At 40.2% G+C, this 20,838-nt stretch overlaps 1 protein-coding gene across 1 annotated transcript; it reads right to left on the bottom strand.

Moving 5' to 3' along the window:
• Positions 1-8,273: 8,273 nt before the first annotated feature.
• On the bottom strand, positions 8,274-12,306 carry LOC113336907 (phospholipase A(1) LCAT3-like). Its single transcript, XM_026582612.1, has 12 exons — positions 12,047-12,306; positions 11,585-11,960; positions 11,399-11,490; positions 10,751-10,878; positions 10,452-10,587; positions 10,300-10,351; positions 10,100-10,197; positions 9,749-9,928; positions 9,397-9,554; positions 8,975-9,029; positions 8,728-8,781; positions 8,274-8,606 (listed from the first exon to the last, which is right to left on the bottom strand). Exons 2-12 carry the CDS (start codon positions 11,808-11,810, stop codon positions 8,439-8,441), a joined length of 1,347 nt encoding a protein of 448 aa, XP_026438397.1. The 5' UTR covers positions 11,811-11,960; positions 12,047-12,306; the 3' UTR covers positions 8,274-8,438.
• Between the last annotated feature and the right edge of the window lie 8,532 nt (positions 12,307-20,838).

Raw genomic sequence — 20,838 nt, 5'->3', positions numbered from 1 at the left:
TATTTCCCAGACTTCCGATTGTAGTCGGTGCAGTATTAGAATGATTTGTGTTCATTAATCGGGAGTGTACACAGCCAGCCATGACCACTTGGTTCGTGTTTTGGATGCAGCGTTAATCGGGAGTTAAATATATTACAAAACCTACCGATTATAAGTTGCCCCAAATTCAAATTTTGAAAGCTACCATAATCGGTAGATATGCTAAATACAATACCTATCGATTATTGGTTTCTCTACATTCAACTTTCGTCAAATTAGTCGTTGGAGTTTTGGGGAAAAACAAAAAGAGTCGTTGGACCCTAAACCTATATGAAGAAACTCATATCTATCACCCCAATTGCACCAAACTCTTTCCTCTCTTCAGTTTTAATTTTCATAACAAAAAACATGGATATTGCTTTTGCCGAAGAAGAAGATTGTGCTATTTATAGAGCGTGGGTTGTGGTAACTGCTCATGATCGTGTTCACAAGCTCCACAAATCGGAATCCGAAGAGCAGATATGGAACCGTATCTTAATGGTATTTGAGGCCTTAGATGGTAATCGAATTCGAAGATCATCCAATGACATTAAGATGAGAAAGAATGCGCTCGATAAGGAGATTGACAAACTTGAAGATGAGGAACGGTTTGTTAGGAACGCTTTTCCTTGGTGGACGTATGAAAAACGAGTAAGTATCTCTGTAACTCCAACTCACATTAACAAAAGTTAGTACTAACTTGTTACTCATTCGTAATTTCAGAGAAATCTTGCGGATCGCCGGTATGTGGACCTCTACGGGAAACGATTTGAACATGAAGGATGCTACAAAATCAAGAGGGACAATTTCTATGGTCACGGAAGTTATGATCTGTTTTAATACTTTTATGGTCAATTAGGAGTATGGATTTAGGTGCTTTTGACGAAATTGTAAGGTTAAGGCCGGTTTGAACTTTATGTAATGGATGTAATCGGAGTATTATTATATAAAAACTAGCCGATTATACGAAATCGGTAGATTATTTTGTTAAACAACCTACCGATTGTAATATTCGGTTATGTTATGAGTCAACTTTCTTTCCGATTATGGTGTTGTTTGGTTCCAGGAAACAGTTTTTTTTGTACTTGTAATATTCGGAGGATAATTTTTTTGTAAAGTTCCGAATGTACGATGGCCCAAAAATCAGAATTTGGAAAAACTTATACTTTTCAAATTTTGTCTTTGAAATAATCGGAAGTTAAATTAGTTACCAAAGCTTCCGAATATGGGCTGTCTGACCTTCAATATTGGCCCTTGGAACCACCTGGAGCCATGGCGTGGTTTGTTTTGAACTTGTAATATTCGGAGGATAGGTTTTTTGTAAAGTTCCGAATGTATGATGCCCCAAAAATCAGAATTTGGAAAAACTTATACTTTTCAAATTTTGTCTTTGAAATAATCGGAAGTTAAATTAGTTACCAAAACTTCCGAATATGGGCTGTCTAACCTTCAATATTGTCCCTTGGAACCACCTGGAGCCATGGCGTGGTTTGTTTTGAACTTGTAATATTCGGAGGATAGGTTTTTTCTAAAGTTATGAATGTACGATGGCCCAAAAATCAGAATTTGGAAAAACTTATACTTTTCAAATTTTGTCTTTGAAATAATCGGAAGTTATATTAGTTACCAAAACTTCTGAATATGGGTTGTCTAACCTTCAATATTGGCCCTTGGAACCACCTGGAGCCATGGCGTGGTTTGTTTTGAACTTGTAATATTCGGAGGTTAGATTTTTTGTAAAGTTCCGAATGTACGATGGCCCAAAAATCAGAATTTGGAAAAACTTATATTTTTCAAATTTTGTCTTTGAAATAATCGGAAGTTAAATTAGTTACCAAAACTTCCGAATATGGGCTGTCTAACCTTCAATATTGGCCCTTGGAACCACCTGGAGCCATGGCGTGGTTTGTTTTGAACTTGTAATATTTGGAGGATAGGTTTTTTGTAAAGTTCCGAATGTACGATGACCCAAAAATCAGAATTTGGAAAAACTTATACTTTTCAAATTTTGTCTTTGAAATAATCGGAAGTTAAATTAGTTACCAAAACTTCCGAATATGGGCTGTCTAACCTTCAATATTGGCCCTTGGAACCACCTGGAGCCATGGCGTGGTTTGTTTTGAACTTGTAATATTCGGAGGATAGGTTTTTTGTAAAACAAAAATCATTTTCATTTATGTGCTCTTCTTTACTTTACGACCGTGACTACCTCCAGTCCTGCACGACCACGGGTTTGAGCACCTTCAGTTGGAGCAGCTTCAGCGCTCGATGAATCTCGAGTTCTTTTACCCGTCTTTGATACTGCCACCTTGGGCTGATGCCTCTTCGTGACTTTCTCCCCAAACTGGGCAGCATAATCTTCGTTATCCATATTATCAACTAGATCTCTAGCCTCTTTGATCTTCTCAGCTGGCATGGGATTTCCGCTCTTCAGGCATGCAGTTAACATTTTGGAAACACGCTTGAACCTATTCACCTGTTTTTTATACGTAATGACATAACATCAAACGGTAATTACCTAAGATTTATAGGAATAATATAAAATGAACAAAAATATAACAACACGCACCAGTCTATCATAACCAGCTGGTTTGTCTTTGATGATACAATTATAACTTGAACCCGCCGCAGTAGTTGGATTTGATTTCACGGATAACCAAAGGATGTGATACCTTGTTATACCAACTCATATAGTCTGGAGAATTTTCATCACCTCGGGTGGTTCGTCTACCAGTGTCGATAATGAAGTCATTCCTCTTATCCCAGTTATCAAGAACAGTAGGTGGGCCTGTGTGAACAATCGTGAGATTATCACCACTAGAAGAGCACAACTCCAACTCCAATTTGTAGTAATCCCCCATTTTCTCCACAGGTTGCTGTTGTATATACCCGTGTTGTCGCATCACCCTAGAGGGGTTATACATCACATATCCTGTGGGGTGCCACAACGGTCCAAAATAAAGGGACAAGTCCGACCGAACATTTATATGCCCACTGGATCGATCTTCCTTGTATGGATCAAAGCATACGTCCGAGGCCTTCAATTGGTCCAAAATCTCCCTCATGCGAATCAACTGCTGCTCTTTTGTCCTAGAACGGTTGTCTTCAAATATATACTTTGTTCCTCTAGGAGTACCTTTGCACCACCCCGGGTTCTCTCCGGCCAACTTCAGGATAGGGAAGTGGTCATAGATCCATGCCTATATACATAAGAAACCAAGTTTTAGTAAATAGATTGTGTATATTCGGTAGTAATTTCCAAACTTTATTTCCGATTATATATAATCGGAAATAAAACTGAATACCTATCCAGAATACCAAACATTCGGAAATAGAGATGGATCATTTCCTACCGAATATGCGTCATTTGGAGTTCAGTAACCTATAGTTTTTCTGGCCTGTATATTCGGTAGTAATTTCCAAACTTTATTTCCGATTATATATAATCGGAACTAAAACTGAATACCTATCCACCGAATACCAAACATTCGGAAATAGAGGTGGATCATTTCCTAACGAATATGCGTCATTTGGAGTTCAGTAACCTATAGTTTTTCTGGCCTGTATATTCGGTTCTAATATCAAAAGAATATTTCCGATTGTATATAATCGGAAAACAAAGTAAGTACCTAACCACCGAATACCAACATTCGGAAATAGAGATGGATAATTTCCTACCGAATATGCGTCATTTGGAGTTCAGTAACCTATAGCTTTTCTGGCCTGTATATTCGGTTCTAATATCAAAAGAATATTTCCGATTGTATATAATCGGAAAACAAAGTAAGTACCTAACCACCGAATAACCAACATTCGGGAAAAGAGATGGATAATTTCCTACCGAATATGCGTCATTTGGAGTTATGGATATGCATCATATGTATTGTCTACTGAATAACTATAGAGTGAGTTATAGAGTTAAAGAAAAAACCTGCAATAGAGCCACATTCCCGGCAACTTGGCAGGTTCCTAGCCTCGAAGCCTTTCTCAACTCTTCCATCAAGAATGCTAGGCATGCCGTGCCCCAAGAATAGTCACCGACTTCATGGAGAGGATCCAAAAGTTGTATAAGGTTGGCGTCGATCCGGTTGCCAGAAGTATTGGGGAATATGACACATCCCAATACACAAAGGAGATATGCGGTGGCAGCGTGGTTCACTTGCTCATCAGTTAACGTTCCATTCTTTTCCTTCTCCAAGGTGCCTCGAAACATATTCATCAAAGCTGTAATGTTGATCTGTCTTGTTCTGTAACTTGCATGCCTCCTAAACTCTGTGTTGTTGTCTCTTCATCCCAACCTAAGCACTTTTTAGAGCATAAAGTTGTGCCCAACTTAACTGCTTTGTGTAGTTAAACTTCACAGTGTGCCTTGGTCGGGAAGGTTAACAATCTGCACAACATCATCCGGAGTAATCGTCATCTCCCCAAACGGCATATGGAAAGTATCGGTCTCAGGATACATTCTCTCCACGAACGCCGATATGGCCACACGATCATGTTCCAACAATGAATTCTCGACGGCATTAGCTAACCCCGAGTTGACAACAATTGACTTGAACCTTTCACATTCACCGGATAAAGGCCACGCAAGCATTTTTGTTGGTGCGGCGGTAGGTTTGAGTAGACGGACCGCATCTTTATGATCCTATTAAAGTACATAAAAAAATACTTAATACAAATATTACGATATAACACATAGACAATACATTAATAAAAAATAGTAATTTTATTACCTCGGTTTCGTATATTTCTCTGGCCCATGAGTCTTTGTATCCAAATAGCAATTTTCCTCCATCCGCCGGTAGCCCAAGGATTGTGCCTGCTAGAATACCCTTCTTCTTCAAGTGCTGAGGGACAAGATGTGATGCTTTATTAGCAATATCCTTCTTTACACCATCTTTTCCTTTTTTGGCTTTTTGGGTACCACTTGGTTGTCCTTCTTCTTCTACTCTTGGCACTAGATCAACTGGTTCAATTTCATGGTGGGTGTAACTTGTGGAGCAGTTGGTTCTGCACTTTGTTGAGCGGCTTGTTCAACACTTGGTTGCACCCCTTGTTCACTGCCTTGTTGTTCTACACTTTGTTCAGCACTTGGTTGCACTCCTTGTTGACTGTTTTGTTCTTGTAAGCTTTGTTGAGCACTTGAATTATCTTTGGCGCTCCTTTCCCTCCTAGCACTAGCTGTCACTTTCTTCCTCCTTTCTCGACTTTGTCTAAACAACAAAGAAAGGAACAATATTTAAAAACTATACAATCGGAAGACAAAGTACGGAAATATAACCCGAATGAACACATTCGGAAGTAAAAAGACACATACTGTTCCCGAATACAAAACAATCGAAATATAACTAAACATGTTTACAACCGAATATGCATCAATTGGAGTTCAGAAGCTTTAAATTTTTCATCCTACACAATCGGAAGACAAAGTGCACATCTATAACCCGAATGTACAAATTCGGAAGTAAGAAGACACATATTTTTTCCAAATGAAAAACAATCGGAATATAACTAAACATGTTTACAACCGAATATTCATCAACTGGAGTTCAGAAACTCTAAAATTTTATCCTACACAATCGGAGGTATAAAACATTATATTGTCTTCCGAATAAATACTGGCCCCAAAATGGGATTTTTCCTATATCATAAATTTTGAGATTTTTTCAATATATACATGCGGTAGTGAGTGTTCTTCCGAATACTCTGTGTCTACTTAAATATATTCGGTAGCCAGAAAATTCATTAAACTACCGATTATTAGCAGTTTGTATCCAGGAAGATGTGGCCACCAATATTCGGCAGATAATCATCAAATCTTTCTCCCGAATACTGTCGATGTTCTTGAGAAATGAAGAACAAGACTACATTCGGAAGTAAATGAGCATGAATATCGTCCGAATCTGAATAAATAACCGAAAACCCTAGAATTTTTTTTCTCGATTCGACGAATTAAAGCGAAAAAACACCAAAAATGATAGATTCTTACCTAATTGGGGCCATTTGAAGTTGACGAAGTGTTTGACTATCGGAATCGCCACCACCGACTACATTGCCGGGTACTTGTTCTTCGCGTTCTTCTTCATTTGCAGCAAGAATTTCTTTATTTCTTGCTAAAATCCCAATCTTTGGATCGATACCCCGAGCAACATTTTTGGTTCTAGGTATGTGGGTTTCATTTCCCTTATCCATTGTTCTATAAACGAATCGACGATGTTTTGATTTTACGATTCGCGGCGATGTTTCGGTTGAACGAGGAAAGTTTTTTTTCTTCCACAATCGGAAGATATGAAACTGGAAGAAGAAGAGTTGAAATGAGTAGAATTTTTTTTTGATTTGGTTTTTATACGGTTTTACCAGAAGGGCATTTATGTAACTTCAATATCATATAGGGTACCCCTTAACTAGAGTCTTTGGATGAGTATAAATTGATGGCCCCTAAATCCTTTTGAGTGGCCCCTAAAAACGCGAGGTTTTTTTTGGGACCATGATTTTATTTTGGGTAAAGACATTAGAAGTAAATCTAGGTCACCTCTTATCTAGATATATATATTAATACCTAAATTACACTCCTGATTAATTTTGGGTGATGATTAGTTAGTGTTAATAATAGTTAGTATAATGATTAGTGAGATAATTAAGTTAAAGATAATTAGTGAGATTAAAAAATCAGATGGTTTTTATTTTAAAGAAGTAGAATTATTGAAAGAGTAAAGTTAGAGAAGATGAAGAAGGAAAACATGAAAAATGATGGATTTTACCAACCACAACCGGAGGAAGGGTATTTGGGTACCCAGGTATGCTTCAAACTTAGATAATGTTGGTTGAATTGCTCCAAACTTTCAAAAAAAAATGAAATTTTTTATGTAGATTTGGGCCAGTTTGGTTACCATATGTCAAGAACATGCAACCGAACACACCTGAAAGTGTAGTTCGGTTACGTTTTCCAAACACGCAAGTTACCGAACTCGCTCGTTAATGGAGGTTTTGGTCGTACAGTGTAATGTTCGGTTACCTAGGATAAAATGGTAGGTAATTGAACTTTGAACTTAACAATTTATTTGGGTACATCTTGTGTGTTCGGTTAGTTTGCAAACTTCAACGCAACCAAGTTCCCAACCGAACTGCAGATTAAAAGTAACCTAGTGTTAGAAGTTCGGTTGGTTCACAAACTTCAACATATTTTGCGAATCAACCGAACTGGGCTTATATATGCATATATGCAATTAGGCAAACGTTTGGTTACTACGAAATTTATTTCTTGGTGAATTAGGTAGAGTTATGTTACGAAGTTTCAAAGATAGAGTTCGGTTACAAAGAAAACTTAACATTTTTGCGAACGAACCGAACTTGTGGACTTCTCATTATTTTCGTAAACTAAAGTTCGGTGAAATCCTTATTTTGCGAAGGAACCGAACTTATGAACTTGTGTTGTTCTAATACAAGGAGTTCGGTTAAAAATATTTTTTGCGAATCAACCGAACTCTGAGTTCGGTTAAGAAAAAATTAATTCTTGATAACCGAACTTTTCACTGAAAAGAAAACCCTCCATTATACCTCTCCGCAACTTCCATTTCCAACTCATTTTAATGATTATTCTCATTTATTCAACCAAAAACGAATGACAAGTAATGGGTTTGTGAGAATATCTTTGTTAATGTTTTAAATTAAGCTATATATATATATAGTGGTGATGGTGGTTGGTGGTGGTGGTAATCGGAGGTGGTGGTGGTAATCGGAGTTGGTGGTGGTGGTGATAATCGGAGGTGGTGGTGGTGGTAATCGGCGGTGGTGGGCGGTGGTGGTGGTGGTAATCGGTGGTTGGTGGTGGTGATAATCGGAGGTGGTGGTGATGGTGGTAATCGGTGATGGTGGGAGGTGGTGGTGGAAGGAGGTGGTGGTTATATATATATAGGTGGTTATTGGGTTGGTTTTAAATTAAATTAGGTTAAAGGTAGGTTAGTCATTTCAATGCTTTAGGACACCCTTTATAACTATAGGGAAGGTGGCCTAATAAAATCATGGTCCCCTCAAAAGACCATGGTCCCTAAAAAATCGTTCATGATGAACTACATACGGTCTAGCAGCGAAATCCAGATTATAGGTAAGAGAGGCCCAACAGAACAAAAGAGTGGCAAATTAAAGAAAAATTTGCATAAATAGGCTACGGAGATGGTTGGAAAGTGGGGCATTTGCCCTTCTTGCCCATCCTCGGCTCCGCCTTGAAGGTTTATAAGAAACTTAAACTCAACCACTGAGCAAGTCCAAATCAACTATTTTCAAACATAAATTTAATTTTTGACATTGCAATAATCTTCGAAATTGTATTTTAGAATGTATAATTTTGTTGAATATATACAGGAAAGTCACAAGTAAACACCAAACACATTAGCATTGAATTTTGTTTTTCCAGGTTTCAATCACTTGGAGAATGCATCCACCACTTTAGAAGTCTTGGCACGCCGACTTGATTTTTGCGGTTCGACTCCTAACCATTGTTGAATGAGTTGAAAAACAGTTTCATCGCTTAATAATCCGCGATGAGTTGCCCTTACTCCTACTCTTTCAGTAGCTGAAAACCAATCACCCTGTATGAAATGGAGAAGAAAAAAAATTAGAGGCAGGGGATTTGATGAAAACTGAAAGAGAACCGGAGGAATGAAATGGACTGAGTCTCGAAACAATTAGGATTGCAGAAATTAATATCACCTTAGCTGATTCCAATGGGACAGTCCCGTCTCCATTCACAAAAGAATACTGGGGCTGGAAAAGAAGCAGGGAAGTCAGGAAGAATCCAATGACAAAAACATTTAGATGCGAAGTAGTAGACTGTAACACTGTTAGTACATCATGACTCACTTATCAAACACAAATGAAATTCTAAAACTGTCTACTGAAAAATGAAGAAGCAATAAAAATGAATTTCTACGAGTTTATAACTTCACAGTGTACTTACCATTGTGTTGCATATTTGGGGCATATCCTCGATAGGTGAAGCTTTTGTTCCATACCTGCATTGATGAAAAAGAAAAAATATTATCGTACCAAAGAGATGTTTCAGTATGGGATGCACACTATTTACCAAGTCCAGCTGTGCATCCCAAAATGAGTGTAAATTCATAGGAATTTCAAGATTACAGCAAAAAAGGTCTACTAGTTGGCTTTAATGGTCTTAAGTATTCGCATCCATTTGGACCGACAGGTAGAGAAACTCATGGAGTTTGGGGCTATTTTTAAGTTCTTCCCTTTCTGCTCAGTTTTAGTACTTTGAATGAGTTCAACAGCTAATGAAGGTACAAGCAGAAATACAAGTTTTTGCGATGCCTTATCTGCAAAGAACTATATTTTATGGTGAAAAGGGTTTTTTTGGGTACACACCGAACATCAAAAGGTGATTCGAATGACGCTCCAAAGATGTTATAGAACTTGACACTAGCTGGTAGTTGAGCTTTGTTGAGAATTTCCCGAGTCCCAGATGCCCATTTAAGAATAGATTTGTTAAACGGTAACGGGATTGATTTCCCACTGTAATTGAGCTGTATATGAAACCAATTGATAGAAACAGTTAAATCATGAGTGACAGTTTCTAAACTACGCTGAATTTCAAGATTATTTTTTACTTCTTTGTGCCTATGGCATTGAGAAGTAGTATTATCTATAAGATCCTATGGACCTTTCAATTTGAAAATTCGGAAAAGCAATACCATATAATTAATCTTGAGGAGGATACCTTATTATATTTCAAAGCCTCTTCAAACACAGTAATGCTTTCTTTAGGGCCATATGTCTCCAACTTCACTGAAGCTTCATTATTTTGTGATTGCTTTCGCCAAACTTGAATTTGAGGTTCCTTTTTCCACTTGAACTCTGGATTTGGCAACATCTCATAAATTGACGGGCACTCAACCAACTACGAATGGAACCATAAAAAGTTAATGTTAAACTACATTCTTACACTCCCAAGTACTAAAAACACCAAACCCTTAAGAATCTTATCAAAATGAGGCTACACGCGTACAGAACGAGAAGTTGCAGCATCAATAATGAATAATAGAAGGTAGTAGTGTTCCTTGAGAATTACCAGTTGATGCATTGTCCACCTGGATATGAAAAAGTAGTTTTCAAAGCCTTCAAGGAACTGAAAACCCGTTAAAAGAATCTCATTGATACAAGGTGCACCTGGTAACCGTAAATTACAACCGTAAATAAGAAGCAATCTATTTAACATAATTCCTCTAAAATCAAGAGAAGGCACAAGAAAAGGTAAGAAAAAGGAAGTACCCTGAAATGGGCAGGCTATGCAAATCCACTTGTTAACATACTTTTCGAATAACTGCAAGTTCATGTCAAACAAATATATTAAATTCTTTAAAGAGTGAATGATACAAGCAATTCTGGAAAGAGTTAAGAGAAAGCAAAAAGGAGTATCTCACATCGTGATAGAGTGAGAGGAAGCACGAAACAAGCAATCCACCCATCGAGTGCGAAATTAGATTCACTTTTCTACCCCCTGAAGCTTTATAAGCATTCTCAAGTTTTGCTTTTAGACCTTCCATCCCTTCATCAATTCTGGAAAATGAGAAGCAATCCAAAGCTGAGAAATTCAAGGCTACATTATCGTGTGCAGGTTTAGGAAACTCTAGTCTAACGAGTTAGCAGCAAGGGCTGTGAAGAGAGTCACCTAAGTACCATAAAGTTAAATAATGACTTCAACTAGTTGGCAGATAACTACCTATTACTCTGTCGAAAGTCATAACCGTATCCAAACAATGTAGCTCCTTTTTTGTACCCACATTCAACAAGCATATTAATCATATTATGAAACTGATACATTTCTTCAACCTTTAAGCATCTCACAATCTGAAAAGCAAGAAGATAATACACAGTGAAGACAAATTAAGCAAGTGCAGAAACATGTCATGCTTTGAAGTATAAGAAGAGATGTTATTCAAAAAATTCTGAAAATGAGAAGACGAGAGCCAAGTCTATTTTGCCACTGTTATAAACTACAAATGAACGATGCAGGTTTATTCCACCCTCCCTCCTTTTCATGTTCCAGTCCCGCACGGCCATACCACACATATTTTCATAACTCTCCATGAAGCGCATTTTATAGGCTGAGTTGCTTGGATCTCATAATGCAGATAAAAGCCAGTACATGTAAGCTCGGCTTCTTAATATGCACAATGATGTTAGTACTAATAGAATAAGGAAATGTGGGTAGCCTCTCGAAGCTTGCACCTCTTAGGTGCACTACTATGTCAATGTCACACACATTGTCCGGAACAAATATGCGTCACTGGTGTAGATAGCGCGAATAATCAATGAAACACTGTTAACAAGCTACGGTTATACAAAAACAGTTAAAGCACAAGCTTACCGGTGAGGGATCCAAAATGTCAATCGCATATAGTCCATAATCATTATCTGGTACTACAATTTCACAATTCTTATCCAATGACTCTGTATAACCTGAAACATACCAATCCAAAATCCAATCAACACACCTCCAATACATATAAGTAAAAAATCAATCAAGAAGAACATCAATTAGTAGTAGTAGTACCTGTTTTGGGGTTATAAATAGACAAAGCTTTCTTTCGTAACTCCCAATTAGCTAACAAAACTCTAACCCAGACTCTTATTTCACATCCAGTTCTTTTATCTTTTGAGTTTATAATTGAACCTCCCATTCCAGTTACTAACAGTACTGGATGAATACCATCATCGTCATCATTATCAACAGATTGTTTGTTTCCAAAACAATCACAGAAGCTCCAATCTCTAATCATCTTCTTCTTCACCACTCAATTCTTGACAAAATTGAGTCAAAATGAGAAAGTTAGTTGTTCTTGCTTGGATTTTGTACTGATAGAATGTAACTTTTTGTATTGTAACGAGTAGGAAAGGGCCCATCCCTTGGGAACAAGTGAAAATTGTACCTGTATGACAAAGGGTTTCTACCAAAAATTCAAACCAACTATTCAACCAAGAAATTGAAATGAAAAGGAAAAAAGCACAAACTTACGTTAGTAGAACTACCAGTAGAATGAGTTAGGGTAAAAGGGCAAACAACAAATTGCAAAAGCTGAGTCTGCTGAGACCTTTTCAGCAACATCTTTGAATTTCAGATAAGCAATTTCAGGTGTATCGAGAAAAGGAATGACCTTTCTCAATGGTGAAGAGAAACCACCAATTTTTTTTTGATGATATAGCTATAAAATCTGAGTTTTGTTTATAGGTTTTCAATTCTGCAAGTGCCCCCATTTTCTTTCTTTCGTTTTCAGCTCTTCGTGAACAGGGGAAATCTAACCGTAAGCTAAGGACGAGAATGGAGGCTTCGGGCCATAACCGAGGTCACCATCAGTGGAATCGGGGTCATCATCAACAGAGCCGGGGTCATCATCGGAAGAATTGGGGATGCTACGAGCAATGGTGCTACGTGGATGGGGTGCCCCAATGATGGATGCCCAAAAGAGATAATTAGTGAGTGTCTAAGTACCCCCAAGTGTAATAGTACATGTGTACGGCTAATAATGGAAGACTTACCAAGAAAGGTACTAAAGTACACGTGTATAGTATTTACATATCAGGGTTTGTCTATAAAAGGAGGAATTTCTCTCAAAAAGAGATAGAGTTCTCCAGATAATTGTATTGTGTTTTAGGATTAGTCTCCACATTACCCTGTAATAATATTTGGGTGTTTACATTTGGCGACTTCACTGGGGACTAGTCCTCGGAACCAATACAATTTTTCATGGAGTCCCCGACTACAGGCAGTCAGGATAACCCAAGGGGGGAGACCTCTACAAAAAAGGTGGGGGACCGTCAGTGACAACTAACAGGAGATCAAATCAACCAATGAATCCCGAATTCGGGATGTTGCTGGTGGAAGATTCGGGGAGACAAAATCCGAGCCTTCTGATAAGGGTGAATCCATCGAGTGCACCCGGGGCCACGCCAAGACATGTCGAAGAAATTCAACAGGTACAGACCGGGGTAGATAGAACTGATGCGTTGGCACGTGAACAACTTCCTCCTGACTCACACCAGCTTGAAATACAACAAATGCGTCAAGAGCTAGCTAATTCGGATAAAAGAAGGTTGGTCCTTATGGAGAGATTGTCTGAGCTACAACCTGAAAACGGAGAAGAAGACCTAGACCCCTTTGATGCCCCTCAACACCCTCTCCTGTTGCAAAGCCGAGCCCAGAGACAATCGTTTGGGAGGCGACTCTCATCTATCAGACAAAACCCCCAGCGGAGCGAGACCCCGGGGTCCAACCAAATGCTGAAAGAAGGGTCTCGGAACTCAGAAGGGCAACCTAGCAAATACATAGATAACGCCTCTATAACGGAAGAGCATATTTCCAAATACTTAGAAGAGCACTATGGTCTAACCCCATCCACTGCTAATTTTACTATGCAATCTCCCTTCACCCAAGGTCTCCTAGACAAGTCAATGCCGGTAACCTATAAGCAACCTAAGTTTCAGCTGTTTGACGGGTCTGGGAATGCGACAGATCATGTCTTTCGCTTCCTCATGAGTTTGAATGAACACTCCACAAACGACTCTATTTGTCTAAGGGAATTCGTGAAGTCACTCACTGGAGCGGCCTTCACATGGTTTGTAGGATTAGAAGAAAATAGCATTTCATCTTGGAATGAGATGCGAAATCAATTTATGAAAAAATTCTATTCCCGACAGAAGCAGCTTACCATATCAGATATTTGCAATCACAAGTTCAAGCCCGGAGGAAAGTATCTAGACTTCGCCAAAAGCTTCCGAGGAGAGTGCTTACGCAGCAGTGTGAAGATCCCCGAGAGGGAGTTGGTAAAGATAGGTATCACTCGATTACCAGTTGAACTCAGTTTTATCCTGGTGGTTTTCAGGTTAGAGACCTTTGCAGAATTTGAAGATGCATGTTCTCGAGCAGACGACGCAGCAGAATTCAAAGCGGCTGAAACTAAACAATGGGGACATTCGGTAGCATACGCCAAGGACGAAGGAACTAGCGGACAATGGAAAAGACAAGCTAATTTCAAAGACGAAAAGGGATATAAAAGGAATACTGAAGCAAATGAGGTGGTGGATCCCCCAGATTTCCCATGTCCATTGGAGGTCGCCATAGAACTTTTTGAGGAATGGCGTAAAGATGGAGACAAGACTCTCCCGTCTCCTACTAAAGAACTAACAGAACAAGACAAGCGACATCCTAGGTACTGTCATTTTCATCAGAAAGTAGAGCATGCAACAAAGAACTGCAAGACCTTCAAATGGAAAATCCATAATAGGCAGAGGAGTGGAGAAGTGGACTTTGGAACGGAGACACATATCCAGAAAGACCCGCTACCCCGACAAGCCTGTATGATTACGTATGCATAACCTAAAGCGGTGTCAGAGGAAGTATGTGTTGTGTCCGAGGCCAATAACTATGAGTACATCAGGGCTACTGTCGCAAAAAAGCTACTTTTTGCAGCATTCTTTGATACACTGAACTTCATAGAGAAACAACGTCAAATTGCTGCAATAATCTTGTCAAAAATAGCGGCGAATGACGAGGTAAGCCAATACTTGGATCGTAAGTACCCGTTACCTACTGATATCATCACTTTCTCCGAGAAAGATAGAACGGTGGACTGTGATCATACGAATCCCTTGTACCTGACAGTAGGGATCCGCAAGCATAGGTTCAAGAGAGCTTTTATAGACACATGAGCATCACTGAATCTAATCCCCTTACACATTGCTGAGAGTATCGGAGTCAAAGAGGAAGATATCAACAAATTTGCTACTGGAATTCAAGGTTTTGGTGGAATAACACAACAAACAATAGGGACCATCAGGTTGAAAATTCAAGCAGGACCTACTCAAGCCAGTGAACCATTCTACGTCATGGACGTACACCCAGCATACCATCTGTTTTTGGGAAGGCCATGGCTGCACAAGCATGGAATTGTTCCCTCCACTTACCACCAGTGTATCAAATTTGTTTTGAAAGGGAAGCAGGAAAGAGTACCGGCCTCAACTGACCCTTTCACGACCGAGGAGGCTCATCTAGCAGAGGCGGCATTTTACAATGGTCTAAGCGAACCAAGTGAGGTAGTCACACACATCTACTCAACCCCGATACCTGACTGGAAAACCACGTATGAAAACACAGTCGATGACAATCTTGTCAAACGAACACAGGTCCACAAAAATGAACGCAGGCAGTTTCGGAAGACAACTCGCCCAGATGGGGGACATGTCTACAAAAGTTGATTAAGAGTAGCCTTTAATAAGACCTCCTTATTGGGAAAAGAGGGGTATTATTCATGGTGCTTACAACAGAATGAGTCCACATTGATACCAACTCATGTAAGCAACAATGTCGAGTGAATAAAAGGCTTCATCCACTTACTCTATTTTTTTTTTATTATTATTTTCCCCATCCTTTACCTCTTTCAGAAGGGTGACAAGAATCACCGAAAGAGTGTAATGCAACCACCACATAGATTATTACATCCTGCGTATTCCAGTCTACTAGACACTTAAACACAACCACTATTTCTGCTCGATTCACAATCTCTATGACAGAGATACGAAATTTCGACCATGTCTCGAGACTGCTATACATTACGGCCAAGATCACCAATGTCGGATCAATAAAATTAAACACGGGAAACAGATAACAAAACAAGCCATTCCAAATTCAAATCACATGATCATCATAATAACTCCCAGCAGCGGGAAGGCAAATAAACAAATCACATAATATAGTCATTCACTTAAACGTTAAACCCTTCTAACCAACTCATTACACACTTGCGACAAAGCAACCCTAGCACGACACAATGCAGCCTCCAAATCTTGGACAAGAAAGAGAAATTGTAAACGTTTCGCTTTAAGAGCGAGCCGATATTCATCAAGCTTTAACCCCGCAACTGTCTTTCTCTGAAGAACCCCCACCACGCCACTTTCCGCAGCTGTGATACTTTCCTGGTCCTCGGACAAGGCTAACTTGAAATGCTCGATGGTCATCTCAAATACATCTATTAAACGCCTCAACATTGATCTCTCCAAAATCAACCGCGTGCAAGATGATACCTCCATATGCTTCACAGCCCACACAAAAACCAACTAGAAAAAAGTAAAAATGAACTGCTTAAACACATATTTATACTGTCTTTTGCAAGAATGCACAATAATCGATGAAAATAATGACACGCAAATCAATAAAAACTTCAAATTAGCACCCCATAAACCAAAGTATACCACCGACAACAAGAACACCAATATCCGACATGAACCCCAAAACATAATAAATAAATAAAAAACAACAACAACAACATAGCCAAAAACAATCACTCAAAACTAGCTAGTTCAGCCTCCTTATCCGCCAACTCCTTCTGCTTCAACTTCAACCTTGTCGAGATTGTCGCAATTTCATCACCAATCTTGGAAGCCTCGGCAGTTATTCGGATTTTCTCCTTTTGTTGCTCTTTCAACTTTTGGGTCTCCGCCTTAACTTCTTCTTTCAAAACTGCAATCTCACCAGGAAGCACTAACTGTCGACCTGCCCTTCTCTCCTCCATACTTTTGTACATCTCCTCAATCCAACCCATGTTGAACTTCAGCAGTTGCAGAATCACAAATCTACTTCTCCATATCTCCAAAGTGCTAGCGGGAGGACACCCATCACCCATTTCAACCATCTCTTTTGCGGCAGAAACAAGGGGGAAACGCTGGGAACAAGATTGTTTCGATTAACAAGAATTTATGTGCTCGCTACATGGCCATACTCCTCCACAATCTCCTTATAATAATCTTTCAACTTTGGAGGCACGGGAAAATTGTACACCAGTACATAATGAGCATAGATACTCGCCATCGGAGCCGAGGCTCCCTTGAAGTCGAACCATATAGCCTGCCCAATTAAAGAATCGGGACTCCCGATAGCAGCTGGCAATATCGGCTATGGATTCCTCGAACCACTACCTATCTGTCCGGACTATTGTTGATGCTTCCTCTTCCTGGAACTATTGCTTTGCTCAAATGCTTGCTCTACACGACCCATACTCTTTTCCTACAACAGACGCTAACTGAAATAAACAACATGACCCCGAAAAATAAAATAAAATAGACAAAACAAAGACAGGGGAAGGGAGATGTACCCCCGACAGCTGTGACATATCTCACCTGAGGGTTTGAACTAGAAGCAGAACTTTGAAGACTTGACGCCCGCCAAATCTGGAATCTACTCAAAACGAAAAGATAGGAGAGAAGTTTCTAAGAAAGAAATGATGAAAACAAATAATTCCTCATGTATAAGAGACTACTTATAGGAAACAAAATTGCGGGTGACGTGGATAGCACAATAATTGAACCGTCAAACAACCTATCATGGCCACGTCATGCCTATGTAATCACTCGCTCACCTCGTTGACCCCTAGAAGACGCCGCCGATGCACCTCTGTTACGAACCACAACATGGGGACGTTGCACTGGATGTACGAAAATGATAGCTCATTAGCAATCAAACAAACGTGTATGCACAAATCAAACACAAATTAAGTAGGCCAGGGAGTTACCTCTGAGACAGCAGGAACATTTGTTCCCTTCTTCGTGGCACTTTTACTACTTTTTCCCCTCGACCCAGCCTTTATGCCATGAGCAGAGGCGACCTCGGGATCAAGCCTAATGCGGTCAATAACATTCAATTTCCGGGGACTCACAGCTTCCACGGGGTCAGCAATGTCACAAAAAAAACCTATCATCCGCGTCAACTCGTCATACAAATTGGTACACCATGCTTGTATGAATTTCGGGACATTTTTCGGTGGAGACACCACCAGACTGAAGGGACCATCCCGACAATACCTAGGACCATCAGGCTTGAACACGAAGCGGCGGTAACAATTCTGCATGAAGCTAATGTCGTCAGAAGGATTGGGAAGAATGGAGGCCAAACCTTGGTCGTATCCTAATTGTCTAGCAACCCTGTCCACATTATAGCTGACAACGCAAAATTTCCCCTCAAAGTACCCAAGAATATAAGCCGGGGTTGCCATTGCTATAAAATCCCAATCATCATCACTAAGAGATGAGGTCTCTGAATCCAGCACATCTTCCAGAAACACGAAGTTAGGACCTAGAAACGATATCCCTAATGGAGCACTATCATAAGGGCGTGCTTCGAAAGACTCCAAATCATCCACTATCCACATAAACTCGTTTGTCGCTTTCTTCACATGTTGTTTCTCGTACAAAGAAGTACGAGGATAGCGGGTTGGGGAAGTAGACAGCCGCCCGGAAGTACTAAAAGCATTGTCATTTCTCACAACCAACTTATTTACCCCTGATCTACTAGCGGGGAAACGTTCTCAGAACCACATCTGCAAAAAGCTAGTGGGGACAAAACTCTCAATCACATGACGAGAACTGTTAGCGGCTTCCAGATCCGAGATCAAGGTGTCTAAATGACGATATACGCCACCTAGAAACATGGGGGCTAGTGGGTAAGTAACTCCTCTCGCCATTTTGACGGTTATCCGAAAAAAATCTTCCCGAATGATGTCTCTAGGGGAGCATTCGAAGAAGTCATGGTTCAACGAGTACGTCAAAAACGCAGCTAACTCTACATCGTCACTATGGCCATGAGTCTGGGAACATAGGACCCCACAATAGAAGGAAGATCCTTTTTGCTGGTAGTCTCAGTAACCGCAGGCGCCCAATAATTCATCCAACCCGAGAGAGAGGCACACTTATCATCCCGATGGGAACCATCAGCTGTACCGGTGCTTGCCTTGCGTGCAATTGACTTTCGAACTTTCACTAGCTCATCATATAAATCCGAGTCTGTCTTATTCATGGATATGGGTTTAGCTTCCTCGAAATCGTGAGAAATATGAAAAGGCAACCCCGTCAAGGCAACAACGTCCTCTAATGTAGGTGAAGCCTCCCCCCACGCAAAAACCAAAGTATGCACACCACTAACCCACCGATAACAAGCATAAGGGAGAGCCTTATTGGATCGGAATATGCTATGATGAGCAGATATCTCCAGGTCTTGCTCTATGTTGAGCTCTCGAATCCGAGCGGTCTGCTGGGGTTTTGACATGATATAATGTTTCCAGGTAGACCACTCGTAACTGACAAGAGTTGTAGAAGCGAACTCTATAGAGCAATCTCGATAGTCCCCGCGCTCAATGCATAGTCGAGGAAAATTCTCAAGAGGGAGTGGAAGTGCATGAGTTACCTGGGGGCTATTAGGTTTGTGCTCTGATCAATAGAGTGAAACCCTATGTCGCCCAGTCTAACAATAAACTTATCCTAGAACATGGACCCAGAACTCTCACTGTCTTTCTTGGCGTCTGGCCCAAACAAACGAATCTTCCTCATGTTAGCAGAATCCCTTGCCGATAAAGACTTGCCTGCTCTAGAAGTTGGCCTTTCCATCCTAGGAAACCGGGGTCAGGTCTATCACCGAGAACAGTAAGAAGGCTAAGGAAAGAAGAGAGAGAGGGGAAGGGAGAAAGAAAAACACCCAAAAGAAAGAAGTAACAAGAGAAGGAAGAAGGAAGGACGAGCTTTATATGAGGAAACAACGGGGAGACGAAGAGTCGGTTTACTCTGGGACACGCGTGTCAATTTGTCAGTGGGAGATAGAACGACACATAGAGGTCATGTCATTAATAAACCATTGAGTAAAAGCTGAAGGACGAGAAGATGCCAGGAGGGAGCTTTGAAAAACATTGCAAACAATAAAGGTTTCTCAAGAAAAATGAAAATCCGAAGCCATAATTAAGACAGGGGGCTCCCAATAAAAGAGAAGAACGACCAAGGACCCTTAAAAACGAGATATGACTGCTAGCCAAGGCCATAGTCCTTGACAAGACAGTCAGGGGACTAATGTGATCAGGGGAAATCTAATTGTAAGCTAAGGACGAGAATGGGGGCTTCGAGCCATAACCGAGGTCACCATCAGTGGAATCGGGGTCATCGTCAACAGAGCCGGGGTCATCATCAGAAGGATCGGGACTGCTATGAGCAATGGTGCTACGTGGATGGGGTGCCCCAATGATGGGATGCCCAAAAGAGATAATTAGTGAGTGCCTAAGTACCCCCAAGTGTGATAGTACATGTGTACGGCTAATAATGGAAGACTTACCAATAAAGGTATTAAAGTACACGTGTATGGTATTTACATGTCAGGATTTGTCTATAAAAGAAGGAATTCCTCTCAAAAAGAGATAGAGGTCTCCAGATAATTTACAAATGAAAATAGGATACCCTAATTGCTGTCTATGAGAAGGTGGACCTGCATATACGGTCTACCGCTGGTGCCAGATTCAAAATATAAGATGATCTTAAAGGGGGCATTTGCCCCCTCTTGCCCATGTTTGGGGTAAATTTTAGGGAAAATTGGGAAAATGCCCCAATATGGGGTGCAATGTTGGAAATCTGCCCCAACGTCAAAAATAGTTGGAAAAATGCCCCATTCCGTTAAAATTGCCATCCAACCCAGTTAAGTCACATGTGTATGACAACCATCACCACCAGAACCACCACTAAACCGACGCCACCACCACCCAAACCTTAAACCTTGAACCCTAAACCTTGAATCCTGAATTTTGAACCCCAAACCCTGAATTCTGAAGGATATATTTGGCTTTTTTTTCGCATGTATAAGCTTACACATGTGACTTAACTGGATTTCTAACGGAATGGGACATTTTTCCAACTTTTTAAATGTTGGGGCAGATTTTCAACATTGCACCCAGTTTTGGGGCATTTTTCCAATTCTCCCTAAATTTTAAGATGATTCTGACAAAATAT

This window comes from Papaver somniferum, chromosome 1, assembly GCF_003573695.1.
Source record: "Papaver somniferum cultivar HN1 chromosome 1, ASM357369v1, whole genome shotgun sequence".
Lineage (NCBI taxonomy): Eukaryota > Viridiplantae > Streptophyta > Magnoliopsida > Ranunculales > Papaveraceae > Papaver > Papaver somniferum.
The sequence above is the reverse complement of the archived record's forward strand: the minus strand, read 5'-3'. Positions and strand labels throughout refer to the sequence as shown.